Genomic DNA, 20,702 nt, shown 5'->3' with positions numbered 1-20,702 from the left:
CACCCTCTTGCCCTAGACTTAAGCTTTCGTTCTGGATTGCCGATCTGCTCAATTCTCCTTTGGAAAACTTAATTTGACTTGCAGTGTTTGCAATGGCTTGGAATACTTCCCACATTTGTGAGTTTAGTTTGAATCCAGCCAATGATGAATTGAAGTCTCCTCTCTCTCTCATAGCTATAATGGGAATTATGAGTTTGAGTAGTCTCAATTCAGTTCCTACTGGTTATAGAATTACTGCACAAAACTGTCTATAATTCAGAACTAATTAACGCTGAATTGCTCCCTCAGAGCAACTATAATTGAGGAATGAAAATGTGTCAGACAGGTGCAAGTAGGGTTGATATTAAGGCTTGTTGTTGGGATAGTATGGAGGAAATTTTATTCTCTACAGAAACCAAGCTATACATTGCCTGAGAGCGTTGATCCTAATATTGCACGTAAAAAGTGAAAAAAATACATTCTCTAGCATTAACTGCCTCTACCTGAGAGAAGCGGCAAAATCGGAGCTTGTGCTCCATCAGGATGGAGGTACAGATCCAGGAATTTAACGCGCTAGCGGATGAAATGGTGATTATCCAAAATTCTTCCAGAAGAAAGAAGTTCACAGTGAAGTATATGTTACATTTACTCAAGTATAAACTTGGCTGAGTAAACCAAGTATAAATGTGGATATTGGGGGGAAGAGGACATGAATGCAGATGAGAAAGGCCATTCAGCCATCTTAGCTCATCCATCTCAAAAGTAAAATCCCCAAACACATCATCTAACTGTATCTTAATTAATCTAAGGTTGTCGCCTTAATAACTCTACTTAGACCATTCTCTGTTGATCAATTTTTGCATAAAGATGTTCATTTTGACATCAGTGGTATTTTGATTCTTCACCAGTTTTAGCCAATGCCCTTTTGTTCTAATGTTCTAGCTTACCTTGGACTTACCTTATCTATACTATTTAATATCTTGAATATTTTTATTAGGTCCCCTCTCAGTTACCTCCTTTCAAGACTAAAGAGTCGTAATTTCTCCAGTCTTGCCTCGTAACTGAATCCTTTGACGCCAACGATTAAAGTTGGGGCTCATCTCTGTTCTGTCTCCATGTCTTGGTGACCAAAACTGAACACAATACTCATATCTTTCAATTTTAAATTGCCTGTGACTTTCTTAAAATTTACAGGCATTTTGATTTTGTTTGCAGCTTACGTACTTCCAAGCCTTACTGTGACCAAACTGCCTTACTGATATTCTTATGATGGTTTGTTATCGCTTCTTAAATTCTGTTACAGGACTGACTGTTAAAGAATATGAGAATTTAGAAGCACTTAAGATTGGGAGCAACTTCAAGACTATAACATTGGCATATTTCTTTCATGGCTGTGGTCATGCTGTGTATGATGGTTCAATTTATTATCACAAAGGAGGATCTGATAATATTATAAAGTAAGTACATTATTTTGTTGTATTTTTATCGAACAATAATGTGTATAAGCTGATCAATAATGATCTTCATTGGTAGATCTGTTAGGCTCTTAGACATTCCTTGCTGTTTATAGCCAGTGTAATTCCTCTAAAGATAAGGAGCTGCAGATTGTCCTCACTATGTTCTGACTAGGTTAACAAAACTATTTTTTTTCAGTGCGATTTTATCAGACATAGATTTAAATATATTGTTTTGATTGTAAATGAACATGTGTTCTGTGAACTATTGTTCCATTTCAATTATTACGATAAATGTATTTTCCTAATTAATTTCTACAGATAAAAAATCCTTAATTTTTATTGCTTGTAGTTTCAATTGAAATATATTATAATTTCAATTTTCAACAACCATGTCCAGAATTAAAGGTCCTGTGTAGTAAGAGATAGAGAGGTATTTAAAGTGCAAAGCAAGACTTGGATGCATTACTTAATACTGCCTTGCAGTTACTATTTGGTATTTATTAATAATGTATAGACTATTTATCAGGCTTTATGCATTAAGGCAATTTGACAACTAAGGACTGGACATTGGGCATATCAGATATGAGAGGAATGCATAAAACAGAATATACCAAACGTGCTAAGCTTCCTTCTGGACATAACTGAGTCAATCACTCAGTGAGGGAACACAACTCGGTTTACCACCATCCCAACTCCAAGTCCACACTGTAACTCACTAAGAAAATGAAAGCCCCGTTGCCTGCCAGGACATCATTTCTACCATTGCTGCTAGTTTGAAATTTAAGTTACCACTAATAGTAGCATTGCTGCTGGTTACTGCCAGTAGGAAAATTAAATATATTGATGGGGCTGGCTTTCTCTCATATTCACCCACATAACAAGTACCTTTCATAGTAATTCATTGCAAGTGAAGTGATATGGGATAGTTCTGAGACATGGGGCTCGATTTTCGGACCTCTGAGCCGGCGGGTTCGTGGCAGGGGCGGGGGGGGGGGGCTCTGAAAATCGGGGATTCCTGGGGCGGGTCCGGAGCCCGGCTCCAACCCGCCCACTTCCGGGTTCACCAGTGATGCGCTTGCAGCCCCCGCATGCGGGACTCCTGCCGGCAATTAAAACCGGAGGGATCCACTTAAACCAATTATTTACATAGTTCAGACCTGATTGACATGATATTTTAGGAGGGGTGGGATTTTCAACTCAACTGAGACTGTTTCCCGTACTGGGGGAAACACTCCCAGTTGAAATAGACGTGTTGCAGCCACCAGCCTGTGGCAGCTGCAAAGGTCCATTTGACAGGTGGGGGTTGAGACCCTTACTTATTGCAGGAGGCCACTATGTCACTTTGGACAAAGTTTGGCCTGCACCACCCTCCTCCTAACAATAACATTCACAAACTTGCAACCTCAACCCTGGTGTGCAGACACATTTACCTACCTTGCGGACCCCCTCAAACGTACATCTTCCGGATGGGGGCCGCCATAGCTGCAGTCATGACCTCCTTGGAGGACGAACAGCATCACCAGCCTCGCCGGCCATGCCGTCCACCTCAGACACGTGGAGCTCCACAACACAGTGCTGTGACACATCCACCTGCACAGCAGGAGGGAGGGCAACGGCAGAGAGAGATGCGTCGCAGGAGGCACTACCCTCGCCACAGGGTCCACAGACCGAGGCTCAGCTTCCTGGACCTCTCTGAGCAGCAGTGCATATGGAGGCTCAGAGTCACTCGATATGTAGTTGTGGACATCTGCAGCCTCCTTCATGCCGAGCTGCTCCCGGCTGGCCCGAGCACCATCTTCTTACCTGTCGCTGTCAAAGTCACCACTGCCCTTAACAACTTCTCCTCCACATCCTTCCAGGGTGCTACCGGGGACATCGCCGACATCTCTCAGTCGTCTGCACAAAAGAGCCCTGCAAATACACCTACTCCCACTCTGCAGTGACACAATGGGCTCGAATTTAGGAGGCCTGCGGGTTCCCAGCGGGTGGTCCTCCGGGAGCGTGGTCAACACGCTCGGCGAAATTAGTGGGTTGCCCGCGCGATCGTAGCAGGCAACCCACTAATAGGAATCAATTACCTGCTCCTCCGGGGTCCACGGCGCTGGCCTGCGCGTCGGTCGGGCTGCGCATGCGCAGTACGATCTGTCAGCTGGAGGCTCTCTAGTTAAAGGGGCAGTCCTCCACTGACAGATGCTGCAACCAGTGGAACAAATTGCAGCATGGAGCAGCCCAGGGGGAAGGCTGCTCCCAGTTTAATGATGCCTCACCCCAGGTATCATCAGATGGGGTGAGGAGGAGGGGGAGGACACAGATCTTCCACCCGGCGGGCGGGAGGAAGCGGCCTGCCTCTGCCACCAAGAAGGCCTGGCTCGAGGTGGCAGAGGGGGTCACCTGCGCCACCAACATATGGCCCACCTGCTTACAGTGCAGGAGGCACTGCAATGACCGCAGTAGGTCAGCTGCAGTGAGAACACGAAGTCTTTCCCCTACACTCCGTCTGCCACAACACTGCCCCCACCCCACATCTCCTTCGGCACCGCCAACACTATTCTGTAATATCACCCTTCATACCCACTCAAACCCCATCCTCATCTTACCTCCACCTACTCACCTCGCCAGTACTCATCCTGCCACTAACACGCAACCCAATCCTCATACAATCTCATTGCTCCATCCCATACTCACCCTCTTGTGCATCTCCCTCACGGCCAGCCTCACTCAACCTGCCACCACCTGTGCTGCAGCCACAGGGCATGCATCACATATGTGCAGTAGGCAGCGTAAGGCAAACGTGTCGTGAGCATGAAGGGGGTGCACAAGGGTGTCTGAGGGTTTGTCATGGGTGTTACCTATATTGAATTTCAGAGCAACAAACAGCACACATTATATTGACACCACCACTGCCATGTCTCCGCGAATCCTGTCCGTTGTGTCCAATAATGCCCGCTCCTGGGTATCACTATGAGGACCCACCACTGATGCCACCCATCGTGTTACTGCAGAGTAGGTGCAGGTGTATTTGCAGGGCTCGTCCGCGCAGACGACTGAGAGACATCGGCGGTGTAGCCGGCTGCACCCTGGAAGGATGCGGAGGAGAAGGTGTGGAGGGCAGTGGTGACTTTGACAGCGACAGGTAAGCAGTTGGTGCTGGGGCCAGCCAGGAGCAGCTCGGCATGAAAGAGCCTGCAGATCTCCACGACTACATGTCGAGCGAATCTGCGCCTCCCTGTGCACTGCTGCTCGGAGAGGTCCGGGGAGCTGCGCCTCGGTCTGTGGACCCTGTGGCGAGGGTAGTGCCCTCTGCGATGCGTCTCTCTCTGCGGTAGCCCTCCCTCCTGCTGTGCAGGTGGGCGTGCAACAACACCGTGTTGGGGGATCCACGTCTCTGCGGCGGACGGCGTGGACTGCGAGGCTGCTGGGGCTGGTTATGCTCTTCGTCCTCCGAGGGTGTCCACACACCACCCATCTGGCAGGTGTTGGTCTGAGGGGTTGTGCAGGGTAGGTGGGTGGTTCCTCGGACTGGGGCTGCGGTTTCGTGTCGGTCTGTCCTCTGGCTTGGCGGGGGGTGGTGGGGGGCAGGGGTTGCCCTATGTGACGCGGTGGCCTCCTGCGTGGGTGAGGGCTGTCCCCCGTGGAGTGCACCTTGGCACCTGCCACAGGCTGCTGGCTGCAACACGCCTGGTTGGAGAGAGACTGTTTCCCCCAGTGTGTAAAGCTCACTGCCTTGAACCTAAAATCCCACACTTCCTCTTTTGACAGCTGATTCAGCTCATTAACTGACCTCAACAAGCAAGGTAAGTACACTCAAGTGGGACCTCGCTGGCTTTAATTGCCTGCGGGATTCCCACCAGCGGGGCTTGCGCGCGCAGCCCCGCACGTCAGCGCGGTACCCGGAAGTGGCCGGGATTTCGTCGCGATCCGGTCACGTGACCGGATATCGGGATTTTCCGGGCCCCCCCCCACTGGAAACCCGCCGGAAACCCGACGCCAAAATCGAGCCCAATGGGTGGCATCAGTTGTGGGTCTTCATAGTGATCCTCAGGAAAGGGCATTATTGCACAAACCAGACAAGATTTGCAAAGACGTGGCAGTAGTGGTGACAATATAATATGTAATGTGAGTTGATCTGAAATCAAATGTAAGTAAAAACCATGACAAACCCTCAAACACCCTTGTGCGTCCCCTTCATGCTAACGACGTTTGCCTTACGCTGCCTACTGCACATATGTGATGCATGCCCTGTGGCTGCAGCACAGGTAGTGGCAGGTTGGGTGAGGCTGACAGTGAAAGAGATGCATGAGAGGGTGAGTATGAGATAGAGCCATGAGATCGTATGAGGATTGGGTTGAATGGTAGTGGTGGGATGAGTACTGGCGAGGTGAGTAAGTGCAGTTAAGATGAGGATGAACTTTGAGTGGGTGTGAGCAGTGATGTGATAAGAGTAGTGTTGGCAGTGCAGAAGATGTGGGGTGGGGGCGGTGATGTGGCAGACTGAGTGTAGGGGAATGAGTAAGTGTACTCACTTTGGCTGACCTACTTAGGTGATTGAAGCGCCTCCTGCACTGTATGCAGGTGCGCGATATGTTGGTGGCTGGTGACCTCCTCTGCCACCTCGAGCCAGGCCTTCCTGGTGGCAGAGGCAGGCCGCTTCCTCCCGTCCGCCGGGGAGAAGATCTCTGTCCTCCCCCTCCTCCTCATCCCATCCAGTAAGAGCTGGAGTGAGGCATCATTAAACCTGGGAGCAGCCTTTCCCCTGGGCTGCTCCATGCTGTAATTTTGCCTATTTTCTGCAGCATCAGTCAATGGAGGACTGCCCCTTTAAATAGGGCTCCTCCAGCTGACAGCCTATGATGCGGGTGCGCAGTCCACCCACTGCGCAGCTTTCCAGCGCGAAACCTGGAAGCCAAGTACCTTCAATCAGGCTGCGATCGCGTGCGGAGCACCCCAAATTCACTGGGCACGTTACCCATGTGCCTAGTCGACCCCCCGCTGTCAACCAGCCACCCTCCTAAAATCGACCCCATGGGCTACAAAAAATAACCAAAACTGGCTTCCAAATTCCTGCTGAATCAACCTGTAGAAGTTATAACCCACAAATGTCATAAGACTGCTCCAACTTGGGTCATTTCTTACAGTTAGGTGCACATAGGAACTGTATTAAGCCAGAAAAGTGAATGGGATCTTATCATTTCTATAAAGTAGAAGTAGTTCATCTCATTATGACAGACTTTCTAGGTGGATTATTGGAAAGAATTTGCATACCATCTGCTTTTCCCTACCGAAATGAGAATGTCATCCCTAGCATTGCTGACTGCAATACAGGCTTGGTTTTCTCCTGTGTGGATATGCAAGCTGCTGATCATTATCCTCCTCCCATGTTCTCTAAACAACAGTTTATCTGACCAGGCACAGTAGTTTTGGGAACATTGACCTGTCTGCAGCCTTGACGACTTGTAAACTTTAAAAAAAAATTAGCCAATAGTTTCCAATCTGTTGGCCCACATTAACTGTGTGTATGTGTGTTCAGTGGCTTACAGGCTACAAACGTGTCCATCTTTATAGTGTTGAGAAAACTCAGTGCTCTGTGGTTGAATAGAGTGAACAATGATCAAGTGTGCTGTCCATTTTTTTGTTGGGGAACTATGGTAGAAGGTCTTAAAAGCCTTGTCCTGTCTTCACATGGCATCTACACACACACACTTCCAAGAGCAGTGACAGTGATCAGGGCTGAAAACAGTGACCTGCATTTCCCTATCGCATCTAAGAGTTGCAAATGCAAATTATAGCCTAACCCTGGCACCTTCCTGGTCTGCATAGCTCAGTACCACACCATGCTTCACATTTACCCATTAAGTCAGAGACATAATGACAATATTTACATACGTATCTATTTCTGAAACTCAACCATTTTGTTCAAGATACCGGGGTGGCGTGGGAGTGAGGTCTTTGCTCTGTAGCATTGGCTAAGGCTTTCATTATATGATTTTACCTGCAACAATTATGACCGATTTCATTATTTTTTGTTCAGTTTACAATTCTATGCACATGGGAATGGGAGAAAAGGGACAAGGAAAGGCAGAACTGAGCAAGTTAATTAATCCCAGATGGTGGCACCTCCCATCGCATTACAGCAGCATTCACAGTGATCCTGTAAAATGCATGCCCAGTCTTTAGCAGGAGGTTGCATGGGATGCTGGGGCTGGAGAAAAAGCAATTTACAAAAAAAGAATGTAGATTTTAGAAAAGAATTGCAGCAAAGCACAAAAATGTACTAATTTTTCTTGGTGTTTGTTTTAGATTTCCACTTGATGGGAAACAGCTTCAGCGCATGAAAATTGAAAATGCTTTGCACAACAATCGCAATTATCTCTTCCAAAATGCAAAGACATATTTTGATTTAGTTGCAGAGAAAAGTGAACTTTGGGTAATCTATGCTTCTAGTCAAGATGAAAACATCATTGTTGGCCAAATTGAAATCAATGAAAAATCATTTTCGATTATTCAGAATATTAACACCACATACCCCAAATCAAAGGCTGGCAATGCATTCATTGCACGTGGGGTTCTCTACCTCACAGATACCAAGGACTCCAAAATCGTTTTTGCACTCGATTTGTTGAAAGAGAAACAACTTGATGTAAGTTTTGATTTAAGATCATCAAATGATACACTTACAATGCTATCCTACAATCCACATGATCGTCATTTGTATACTTGGGAAAATGGCTACTTAAAGAAATATGGTCTACATTTCCTACCAGCTGAATAAATGCAAATGATTTTATAATAGACAGCAATTATTCATGCACGTGTAACTGGTGCAGCTACTAATTTTTAATATGTTCATAAGGTAAAATGATTTTTTCTCTAATGCAATATTGGCAAATGTTTTTAATTTTTTGACATATTTGCACAGAACATATCTAACATTTTAAATAGTACATGCAACTTCTATAATTGCATTGTATTTCAATTCATTGTATAATGTTTTCCTTTCCATTAGGGATTAGAGATCTAGTTGGTGTCAAACTGATTCATAGTAAATTTTCTTAACAGCAAAATAGATATAGGTTACATTTATATTGTAGTTTTAGTGTCACTATGAAGTAGCTTTGATTTTTTAGTGACACTAAAGTTACAGTGCAACTCTGGGGTCAGGTCCTGACTGACCTGACTCTGGAGAGGAATGGTGACAGACCTTCCCCCCCCAAACACACACCAAACCCCCACCCCGCCTTATGAAGGTAGTCTCACATCCCATGGAGAATAACTCCAGTGCAGTGTTGAATCTGGTTTATAAAGTGCTCATGGTGATCCTCTGACCGCCCCCACACTTTTTTCAATTTCCCAGACCTTAGTTAAATGTACTGAGTGCGGACACTCTCATCCACATTCTTAGATTGGTAGCTACAGTATAAATGAACCCATAGATGAATGCCAAACATTCTACCTACATCTAAAGAAACTCCTTGTACACAATCTTTGGAGTAAATGGCAGCATACATGCACATTACACAAATGTATATATGAAGGATACACACACATATATAATAAACATAATCAAATTGTATGCACAGCACAAATTATAGCATATTCAAATCTTTGCTATGAGACTTACTTGCAGTAATTTCTCAATATTGCACAATTACACAAAATTGCCACCATGCCAAGTTTTAATATTGAACATTTAAGCAGATAGTATCACAGATGGAGAATATTGTGGAATTCAATATCAATAGACATTGTTAAATGCATCTATATACCTTTTTAATAGGTGTTATATATTAAAGCATATAGGACTACATCAAATGTATGCAGCAGATCGAAATTACATTTCACCAGTGGTTAATAAAATGGAAAAAGTTATATTAACTGAATTTTGAACTGCTTAACATGCTAGCTGCATGGTGTGGTTTATTTAGTAAGGAATAATACACTTTAGTTATTCTATATTTATATAAGAACTTCAATTGCTTTTGAAATGGCAACATATTGGTATATGTAGACATGGTAACATGGAATCATTCTTAAACTTTTCATGATAATATTTACTTATCGGAGATTACAACTGCACCATTAGCATTTCCCAGCATGGGAAACTGCAAAGCCAGCATTGAACGGCACAGTAGATGTGCATGATTGCTATTGCACACACAAGATTCCGCTGAGTGCACAGCAGTTGGGACACCTGGACTAATAACATGTTCATTTTCCAGTTACCTATGGGGGCTATGAAAGATTTTTTCCACATACATAAAAGTTGGGTCTTTTGGCCTGGATTTTTAGTTGTGTAATGATACAACTAAAGGTATCATAAGAACAGGGCCTAGTCATAAGTGTTACATGGACAGACTTCTCATGAATTTGACCCTAGTATTGGCCAAGAACACAAAAGCCCAGGGAACCCGTGCTGAGGTGGCAGACGGCAAGTGTTGAAAATTTCTATAGGTGATTTTATTTAAATGCAGTGCCACTAATGGCAGATGTGCTGTTCTCCCGCCTGTTGGCAGCATTCAGATATGAAGCTGATTATTCCAGAGATCCCACAGCTTTGGAGACTTACGTTTTTCTGGGTCCCACAAGCTACAGTAGGATTTTCACTTACATCTTTAATGGTAAGATTTTTTTTCCAGGAGTGATAGCACTAACAAACAGAGAGGGGATGCTGTCACAAGAGGGCATAGGTTACTTTTTGAGTGCCACTCTCCTGGGACTATATATTAATTTTGAATAATAATCTCATGGATTAACACTATTTTCCAACAGTATAACAAAGATAATGCAGTAGACAATTAGCTACACACATTAAAAATAATTTATTCAACTTACAAAGGTAAGATTGTGATGCACAACTATTCTTTTAGATACAGTTTCAAGCGCAGGATGTGAAGTCCATATCTTGCTCAGTCCACAAAGAAATGCAATGAATTTGTTACGGAACACAGACATTGAATATGAGCAGAAGACAACTTCACAGACAACATGTCAAAATACTGACTGAAGGTCCTCAGATTTTACCATATTTGTTAGCAACATGTACATACAGAAAACATAAAAAATACAATAAATTAAACAGTATATTACAGGCAAAATAGCAGACAATACACAGCTCTTGAATACAAGTGGTTATGTTAATCCACAGATCAAAATAACTTAACTGGTCATAATATTACATAAAGTGTTGGGCCAATTAAGCCAGACATTCATCTATGGAAATGCAACCTTTTACACATAAATAGGATTCTTCTTTTGTTTTTAAATACCAAAGTTTTCATAGCTTCCTTTTAATTAGAGTGCAATGTTCAGATTTAATGGATAAACCAACAATGATGCTAAACCAGAATAAACAAAACCAAAATCCCATCTGGTTCCTTTGACTTTCAAGTATAGATATATAATGCCATTATTACACTGTGCTACACTTTATAATGTAAAGGCAAATAGTCTGTAATAGAAATACAACAGTCTTAGAACAGTGTGCAAAAAAGACATAAAATAGTTATGTTTCAACAGCTTTAACTTGTTGAGTGATCAAATTAAAAGTTTAGAAATATCTATAAACTGACATAAATTAAACTGTACATCTTAATGACTGTGGATCCCATTTTTGCAAACACTTTTTTTGCATTGCAGCTTTCAGATAAGACCATCTATCTACCTGCTTCAGTGTCAACACTGAAAATTCCCTCGGAGAAGAAAAAATAAAATAATGAATTCAAATTCTATAAATTGTTTCACACCATCGTTACATAAGGGATTTCCCATTACAGTGCTGATGGATTTTAGTCATGGGCACATATTTTTAATGTCCATACACTTACAGTACACCAAAAGATTCTGCATTATGTTCACAGAGCATTACCAACAACCTGCAACTGCATTGCTTTTATAAGTAATAATACAGTACATGCATGTCTGTCCTATGGGTTTATAATATATGGAATTCTTCAAGTCTTTATACCACAAAGCCACACTATACTTCTTCAAATGACTTTCTTCTGCTTTATATATATATATATATCAAATCTACCCAGACCCACTGCTAATAGAAAACTTCTGCAAAACGCCGAACCATGGGTCCCTTCCTATTCAAACACAAAGCACTCTCCAGCAGCTTATGCATCCCCACAGCATGTGAGAGATACCCATGTTTTATAATAACCAGAAACCAGAATGAGCAAGCCCAGTAAACTACAAGATGTCGAATATTCCAGCAGGGGTATTAAAATAGTCTGGCAAAACTCGTGTCTTCAAAGTTCCATCCGCTCCACAGGAAAAGATGCGATTGGCGGGCCTGATTTCCACCTGCACAACTCCTGCACCAATGTTTCGAAAGATCGACTGTTTGGCATGTTCATTTGTAAATGAATGAATTAATCCATGACCTGTTAACCTCCATACCTGCAAAACAAAGAGATGTAATGTCAGGAAAAAGAGTTGATAAAAACACTAATACTCAGAAGTCTCTAAGCCAATTAATATTAGTTCAAAATCATCGAAAATATCCATTTAGTCAAGATGTCAGTTTTCCAGTTGTTTAAAAGTTGGCAAAAAAGAAAGGTATTTACAATACTGTTCTTACACTGGGCACGTCACATAATGAGGGCAAAAACGGCTACCTAGAGTTAAAATTTTAGGTTTACTGATTGCTTTTTAAAATTATCAGGTATTTAAATGCACTTTACACAAAGTGCTCAATGACATACGCCAACAGTGAGTGAGTATATCTGGGTTTTGAGACATTATCAGATGTACCCACAAGTGCTTCAGGGGTAAAGGGTGGGGAGGAAGAGAGAGAGAGAAAACTGTAAAAGATCTGGACAGTGAAGTAGGAGAGAGATGACTTTGCAAGGTGGTAATTGGAGGGAACTGAAACCAGAGCCAATTGCCACGTTTACAATTGGAATACAAGAGAGATAGAGGAAAACAGGCAGGATTGTGGCAATGAGGCAGGAAAAGGAAGGAGTGGTGCAACAAGGCTCATTAATAAATATGCCAGTAAACAGCTAGCTATTAAAACACTGATAGTGCAAAGTAGTGTATACCATCAATTATTCTTTTTACATAAGACTGGAGGGAACAGAAAACAGAGCCAATCTAATATTGTATCACGGCCACCCTAATATTAGGTGTAAATCCAGAGCTCAAGCTGCTCACAAGCATGGAATTTTCAAAAAATCTGATTCAAATGGTCCCATAAGACTGGTCTGTCTGAAGCTGTAATAGAAACTGCTGCAATAAAAGGCTGTGGATCCTATTTTTGTACAAAACACAGTGGCCCTGAAAATCCAGAGGCTACGATCCCAGTGGTGACACTGGAATCAAACTCACTGGTGCTCTCCAGTGCTGACTTCACCAGACGCAACAGGCAAATTCTAGACCTGTATAATTGACCAGTGGTGGCGCCCATTTAGTTTAATTTTTTTTCCTGTGAGGCGAGGTTAGAAATAAAATGGATGTAAATTATTTTAGTAATCTAGATCAGAATATTAAAAATGTGGCTGATGGTCGATTTCAGAACCCAGATGCACAGGATTGAGGTGAATATCTTTGCTGAGGCAGCCGCTAGTAGAACTTTTTGCCAGAAGCCTTACCTTCATATTCCCCTCTGCTGAACCTGTAATGAAATAATCTTCTGTGGAGTCCAAAGCAAGGGCCTTAATAGCAGAATCGTGTGCCTGAAATGTGTGTAGCAATTGCCTCTGCCTTATGTCAAAAATGCACACAAAGCCTTTCCTGCCTCCAGAGACCAGAAGTTGCTGTTTTGGTGCATACTGAAGCACTGTGGCACCATTGTCATGGCAGACAAAACCTAACGAGATTAAAAGGAGAAAAAGGAAAACCTTATTGTTAGCACAACAAAGTGCCTGCACAAAAACATAATTGTAGAACCTGAATAAAACTGTCGCAAGTTTCATTTAGATTATACCACTCAGGAGCGACCTGCTCTTTGGCATTTACCAATTTTCTGTTAAACAGCCTGCTAGAAATTTCACAAAAGCAGGCAAACAGGGTGGTGGATATCAGAAATTCAGCAAAGTGGGGAAGGTGTGAGAAAATCAAACTGGTGTCATCCATTCCATGGTACTTTGCTTCCAGAAATTAAACTGATAAGACAGACACTTTTTATATGACTACTTCTACAAATCAGCCTCAGCATTCAATCATTTCAATGCTGAACATTTTTTTTTAGAATCCAGGTCTATAGAATATGGGGCTTCACTCTTCTCCACCTCTCTCCTTTGCTGCTTCCCCTCCTCCAGCCCCAAAGGCAGCCCTATCAGGCTATCCATGACTGCAGTAAAACTGTTTTGAAGGCAGCCAAGAACAGTCCAGCACCAGCAAAAACTTCTCAGAAGTTAGAATTGTGTCAGAAAACAGGCCGAAGAACTGCCTAAAAGGGCAAATCAGCAACTAACCTGTATGGAGCCCTTTAAATAGCGCTGCTGAAGGGTCCCTCCTGTCTGTTAGCACCATAAGTTCATCAAATGGCAAGTCAGATGCTGGGGTAGACCAATATCACAAAAGGGTCCTACAACAAGCGTTGGACCCTTATTTAAATATTTTATTCATTGTTTTAGATGCCTGGCACGTATCCTGGATGCCTACAGAACAGCCTGATCCAATATGGCAGGCAGCGCACTTCAGGTGCTGAATGAGCATGCACCACACCCACCATATTGGATGCTTAGGCTCTTGTTTTATGCATGAAAGACTTGCGTGGCGCCAATGAATTTCTAGGCGATCAAGTAGAAATAGCACTGAATGTTTTGGTGTAAGCTTGTTTGCATAATTATTCATAGATCTGATTGCCTGCATCTGTGCGAAGAAGAAAAAGTGCATGGAAATCAAATTTAAAGGGATGGAGATAGCTTGGTGGGGGTAATCACAATTGGGGACAAAAATTCAGAAAGCCTTTTGAGATTCTAAAAATGCATCATTAAGTAGTGGCTGCACTGAAGGGAAGAGGAATCCTAGGTGCAGCCATATGTCTGCAGACAAGTGACAGAGCAGTCCAGCAATGAGCCCAGCTAAGGTGATGCTGCATGCGTTGTTTGAGAGATGGCTGCTTTTGCTCCAAGGTACCATTCCCATAAGTCAGCATGGCATCATGCCATTGGTCATTAGCAGTTAAGTGTGCCAGGGTCCCCATAAATAGCGGGTGGCATTTTGGTGGGTTTGGCTAATCAGGAATCACTGGCTCTTGGTCACCCAGGTATGCTTCTTTCCTTCAGTACCACCAAAGCTTTGAATGGACTTCTTCCAAAGAGCTATTTGGCATAATGGTTAGTTAAGCATTCACATACTATAGTGATGTCATCAGGAGTCTGCTAGTGAAGCTAGAGCAGCCTCCACCAGCATGACATCTGCCAAAGTGAGGTAATTTTACCTCTCTCTGCAGATACAGGTGCTGGTTGGAGGGCATGAGACAGCTCTCAGGCAGCCTGACCCTGCCTGGCACTGCTCTGTATGTGTTCCTCCTCTTATAGGATTCCTATTAGGAAACCCATTGATGCCATTAAAGGGAGCTGGAACAAAAAGTAAGGAGGAACAGCTGGCTGAAAGGGTCATGAAAGCCTAATTTCCAGCAAGGAAAAAACAAAAACAAATTCCAGGAAAAGTCAAAAAACATCTTGAAATTTGTACCTTTAAATGACATCTTGCCTAAAGGTCCATCCCCAGCAACTTTAGGACATTAGGGCCCCAATTTTCTTTGGGGACATAGGATCCTCCCACCAGCAGATGGAGGAGACTTTCATCTCATCAGTCTGGGTGGGATCCAAACCCTGGTCCCAGAGGCGAGAGGCCAGTGACTAAACCAGTGTACCACTTAAGTCCTTAAAAGTTTTTTATTAGAACACAATGGATCAAAGAAAACCAGACTAGCTATGCCTTCTGGCTGCAGGTCAATGACAATGTTTGAATACATAGAATAAATTTGTATTTGCAGATAGAAGTCAAAATAAAGTAACCTTTTAAAAGAAAATGCTTTGCACTATTTCTCATAAAAGGAGTACAATTAATTGCATGGGATATTGTTATTATAATGTAAAAAATGCAAAATAATCAGATATTTGCATCACTAACATGAATTCTATTAAGAGTTATAAACAGTGATCTTACCATGTACAAGACTGTTGTGTGGTGAAATTAGTGTGTCCCATAGACAAACATTTCTGGAAAGAAAAACAGAAAATGCCAGTTAGTATACCATCTAACATTCTCAATATCATTCTAAAATTCAGCAGTTCCGTACTTACAGGGAATACAGATGCATGTAAACAATTTCCCAGAGATTTCCAGTCAATACAGGGGCACATTATTCATTTCTTGGTCCTGGGCAGTGAAGTCGTCTTCTCTCCCACCACCCCACCAAGCTATAATAGAGCAGGTCCATGCCAGACCCGCTCTATTTTTGCTGTTGAAGGTTCTTTATGTCACAAACTCCATTGTTATTTCTGTCGTGTTTTAGAGAATAATAAAGGGCAGGGGAAGGCGTATATTCTATGGTGCAAAAAAAAACTTTCTTCACATGGCAGCAGGAAGGATTCAGAAAAACAGAGTGGAACAGGTAAACCATCTGGCCTGGAGCTCAACCCTAGCTTTGCACTACAGGATTTGTTAGTATGTTACAACCTACAAAAATTAGTTACAGGATTTGTTAATAAGTTGGAACCTACGAAGAAAATATGTTAATACTTAAATAGATTGAGAAAAAAATCTTTTAAAAGATGATTTTGGGAAATGTCCCCTTTTACATTTGGCAACAAATTCTCTCATATGTCAACATCTTGTTACAGTCCATTGTACCTGTTGTCGTTAGATTGTCCTGCTGTTGTTATGAGGCTTGAGGAGGTAACGAATGCAAAGTCACCAGCAGCTTTACTGTGACACTGCCAGCTCTGCAATTAAACAAATAAAAACTTCTTATACTAATACAACATCCCAAAAGAAATTCTATGGCAGCATTTCCTTTGGCAAACTTTGCTTTGCTTCCTTAGATGATGGTTCATATTGTTACAAGTTACTGTTAAGTTCTCTGTCCCTGAAATGCTACACTCTCAACAAATGTAATCAGTACTTTTGCCTGAGGGCAGACAACTAAACTCATCTATAGAAGGCACTTGGAAAGACTGAACATGCTCTTGGCATGACTATAATATCTTCAAACAAATTAAATATTTATTTCAACAAAAGGTAAGAGCATGTGTTCTGAACAAATTATAAAACAGCTTATGTAACTTACAAGGTAAGGTTTAGGATTAGATCCAGTTTGGTTGACTTGCCATAGGCTCAAATAACCTTCTCCATCTGCCACCCCCAACTGTTAGAGAGAAAAAACTCACTTTAATAAGGCAATCGTAAAAGGTACAATTTTATTGAAACCTTTTTTTTGACTACAGCCTTCTTTAGAAAAGAATATTGAATGTAGTATCCAGCTATACAGTAAAATGGTGTGAGGTTTAAACATCAAAGAGCAGAAACACAATATCCAATAGTTTGGTCAAGTTAACAGAATAAATGCCATATCCTTTAAGAGATCTTTTACATTTCTTAAACTTGCTGGTATTGATTTACATTCAACATTTATTAGAAGTTAGAAGAGTTCTGTTGAAATTCATACTGCTGAGAAGCAAAAGAAGAATATCTAGATCAAAGTCAAAGTGGCTGAATGGAGAATAAAGAAAGCATAAAATGAGCCAATCCTGAATACTTCTATATCAGTATGAAACTGTCTCAATCTAAACTTCTCCAACTACAGTGTAAGCAAAACATTCAACCACTGCACCAATAGGTAAACCAATGTACGTTTCTGGTGAAAGCAATTAAAGTATTAGGAATCAGTGAAGATTAGTTTGAATACATCAGGATGGATACCCTGAAGTTTGGTGAGCCTGGAGAGTCACCTGCTGTCAGAACAGCTGTCTGTGTTAAACAATGACAGCCTTGGTGTGTTCACATAAGGTCCAGCTTTGTGTTATCCAGGTTTCTCAGTTTTAGAAATTAAGCATTTAAAATTCATGCAGTGCTCAAATATCTCATTTAGTACATCCTAAAAATTGTTTGCAAATAGCTACTAGAAAAAATATAGGGGTTGTAAGAAATATTTTGTCCCCCTCTTTCATTCTTTACTTCCCATGGGATTTATTTAAGTTTTTCTTTTCATCCTTTATATGATTTCAGGAAAAAAAGCCCTCCATTTCACAATATATTGATCAATACCATTGTTTATCTGCACAGTTGACCAGTTTTTTTCCCAAAAGACATGAATAGGCTGGCTTGCAACAGACAGTAGGCGTAGCATTAAAACTCTTGTATAAACGGATAACCACTTGGGTAGTATAAAAAGTCTGGATACCAACCTTCAGAAACAGAACCTAATTGAAGTGGTAATAATGATGACAAAGCACATCAAAAGATAAACTACCCTGCAAAGTTCAGTCCAAACTGACCCCATTACAGCTGTGCCTCCACAATCTGGAAATCAATTCTCCTCCTTCCTGCCCTACACCCAACACCTTCCAATCCATGTATCATTTTACCTCCAAGGCAGCAGACAACACACCAAGCATCTAGGAAACCTGAAATAGGATGTCAGCTGCCAAGCGATAGAGGAGAGATGGAGAAAGATGTGGAAACACATTAACAACTTGCATTCACAGTAGAATCTTGAGGGTCAATGCAAAATCATTCACATATACAGCATCCCACACAAACTCAAATTTCACCACACCCTCTCAGAGAAATGTACGAGGACCTGCAGTTAGAACACACTTAATCATGTCCTAAATCCAACCATTCTGAGCAATAATGTGGGAAGGCACAAAGACCACAACTGAATTTGCAAATCCCTAGTCGGCACTTGTCTGCCCAGAATTAGGGGTCCCTCCCCCTCCACGGCATAATGATTTGCGTGCCTCTTAAGTGCTAGCAACGAGAAGGTGCACACCTGGGGAATTAGATGGCCCAGTATGCTAGAAACTGATCCTTCACCTCTGGGATCTGAGTCCAAATGGAATTGAAGTCTTTTTCAGCTGGCTGTAAAGTTCTCGACTGAAATGACTTTGGGTGGTCTCAATACAGTTTCGAGTGGAGCCCAGCACAAAGCTACTAATTTGGCATTGAATTGACAATCAAAAGCCATAGGATGGTTGATGAGAGAAATGTGAAAACATCACAATTGGATACTTTTTTTAAACCAAAAGAGTGGTAAGTGCATAGAACAGATTACCAGCACAGGTGGTGGAACAAAAAACCTTAATGGGTTCCAAAATGGAACTAGACAGGTTCTTGTCAACAAATGGGATTCAGGGTTATTGGAAATGCACCAAGGGAATACTGGGTAGGTGGGCTAGATGGACTAAAGGTCTTCTCCAGCCTAAAACTGTTACTATGGGCCCGATATTACCATGGCGGCGGGGGGTCGATTGGGCACGTGAGTAACGCGCCCGGTGAAAACAGTCTGCTCCGCGCGCAATCGCAGGCTGATTGGATCCACTTAACTGTTCTTCCGGGTTCTGTCAGCTGGAGGAGCTCTATTTAAAGGGGCAGTCCTCCACTGATAGATGCTGCAACAAATAGGAAAAATTACAGCATGGAGCAGCCCAGGGGGAAGGCTGCTCCCAGGTTTAATGATGCCTCACTCCAGCTCTTACTGGATGGGGTGAGGAGGAGAGGGAGGACAGAGATCTTCCCCCCCCGGCGGGCGGGAGGAAGCGGCCTGCCTCTGCCACCAAGAAGACCTGGCTCAAGGTGGCAGAGGAGGTCACCTGCACCACCAACATATCGCCCACCTGCATACAGTGCAGGAGGCGCTGCAATGACCTAAGTAGGTCAGCCAAAGTAAGTACACGTATTCATTCCCCTACACTCCGTCTGCCACATCACCGCCCCCAGCCCACATCTCCTTCTGCACTGCCAACACTGCTCTGTCACATCACTCCTCACACCCACTCAAACCTCATCCTCATCTTACCTGCACTTACTCACCTCGCCAGTACTCATTCTGCCACTACCACTCAACCCAATCCTCATACAATCTCATGGCTCTATCTCATACTCACCCTCTCGTGCATCTCTTTCACGGTCAGCCTCACTCAACCTGCCACTACCTGTGCTGCAGCCACAGCGACTGCATCACATATGTGCAGTAGGAAGCGTAAGACAAACGTGTTGTGAGCATGAAGGGGATGCACAAGGGTGTTTGAGGGTTTGTCATGGTTTTTACTGCTATTTAATTTCTGATCAACGCACATTACATATAATATTGGCACCACTACTGCCATGTCTTTGCGAATCTTGTCTGGTTTGTGCAATAATGCCCTTTCCTGAGGATCACAATGAAGACCCACAACTGATGCCACCCATTGTGTCACTGCAGAGTGGGTGTAGGTGTATTTGCAGGGCTCTTTTGTGCAGACGACTGAGAGACGTCGGCGATGTCCCCGGTGGCACCCTGGAAGAATGCGGAGAAGTTGTTGAGGGCAGTGGTGACTTTGACAGCGACAGGTAAGAAGGTGGTGCTCGGGCCAGCCGGGAGCAGCTCGGCATGAAGGAGGCTGCAGATGTCCACGACTACATGTTGAGTGACTCTGAGCCTCCGTGTGCACTACTGCTCAGAGAGGTCCAGGAAGCTGAGCCTCGGTCTGTAGACCCTGTGGCGAGGGCAGTGCCCTCTGCGATGCATCTCTCTTTGCAGTTGCCCTCCCTCCTGCTGTGCAGGTGGATGTGTCACAGCACTGTGTTGTGGAGCTCCACGTGTCAGAGGTGGACGGCATGGCCGGCGATGCTGTTCGCCTTCCGAGGAGGTCATGACTGCAGCTATGGCGGCCCCCATTCGGAAGATGTACATCTGAGGGGGTCCGCAAGATAGGTACATATGTCTGGACACCGGGGTCAGTGTGCAAGTTGGTGAATTTTATTGTTAGGAGGATGGTGGAGGCCAAACTTTGTCCAAAGTGACAGAGTGGCCTCCTGCAATGAGTGAGGGTCTTCCCCCACCTGTCAAATGGACCTTTGCAGCTGCCACAGGCTGATGGCTGCAACACGTCCATTTCAACTGGGAGTGTTTCCCCAAGTATGGGAAACAGTCCCAGTCAGTTGTAAAATCCCATCCCTGCTAAAATAACAGGTCAATCAGGTCTGTAAACAACCTGAAGTACCTGTTCAATTACTTTAAGTGGCACTCCGCCGGAGTCCCACATGTGGGGGCGGCGCGCGGTCAGCCCGTCAGTGGGGAAACCTGGAAATGGGGCGGGTTGGAGC

The 20,702-nt window shown here is 43.3% G+C and overlaps 2 protein-coding genes across 2 annotated transcripts in view; one reads left to right on the top strand and one right to left on the bottom strand.

The window, feature by feature from the left end:
* Positions 1-9,289, top strand: part of gldn (gliomedin) — a 31,419-nt gene extending 22,130 nt beyond the window's left edge. Inside the window, exons 9-10 of the mRNA XM_067971438.1 lie at positions 1,283-1,436; positions 7,734-9,289. Coding sequence (XP_067827539.1) covers positions 1,283-1,436; positions 7,734-8,205 — 626 coding nt within the window. The 3' untranslated portion in view covers positions 8,206-9,289. The remainder of the gene's footprint in view (positions 1-1,282; positions 1,437-7,733) is intronic.
* A 944-nt stretch (positions 9,290-10,233) lies between these two features.
* The window catches only part of dmxl2 (Dmx-like 2), a 112,449-nt gene continuing 101,980 nt past the window's right edge, over positions 10,234-20,702 (bottom strand). Inside the window, exons 40-44 of the mRNA XM_067971439.1 lie at positions 16,684-16,761; positions 16,248-16,339; positions 15,561-15,613; positions 13,031-13,248; positions 10,234-11,837 (exon numbers count right to left, since the gene is read on the bottom strand). Of these exons, the coding sequence (XP_067827540.1) occupies positions 11,628-11,837; positions 13,031-13,248; positions 15,561-15,613; positions 16,248-16,339; positions 16,684-16,761 (651 nt within the window). The 3' untranslated portion in view covers positions 10,234-11,627. The remainder of the gene's footprint in view (positions 11,838-13,030; positions 13,249-15,560; positions 15,614-16,247; positions 16,340-16,683; positions 16,762-20,702) is intronic.

This window comes from Heptranchias perlo, chromosome 34, assembly GCF_035084215.1.
Source record: "Heptranchias perlo isolate sHepPer1 chromosome 34, sHepPer1.hap1, whole genome shotgun sequence".
In the NCBI taxonomy this organism is placed as follows: Eukaryota; Metazoa; Chordata; class Chondrichthyes; order Hexanchiformes; family Hexanchidae; genus Heptranchias; species Heptranchias perlo.
The sequence above is the reverse complement of the archived record's forward strand: the minus strand, read 5'-3'. Positions and strand labels throughout refer to the sequence as shown.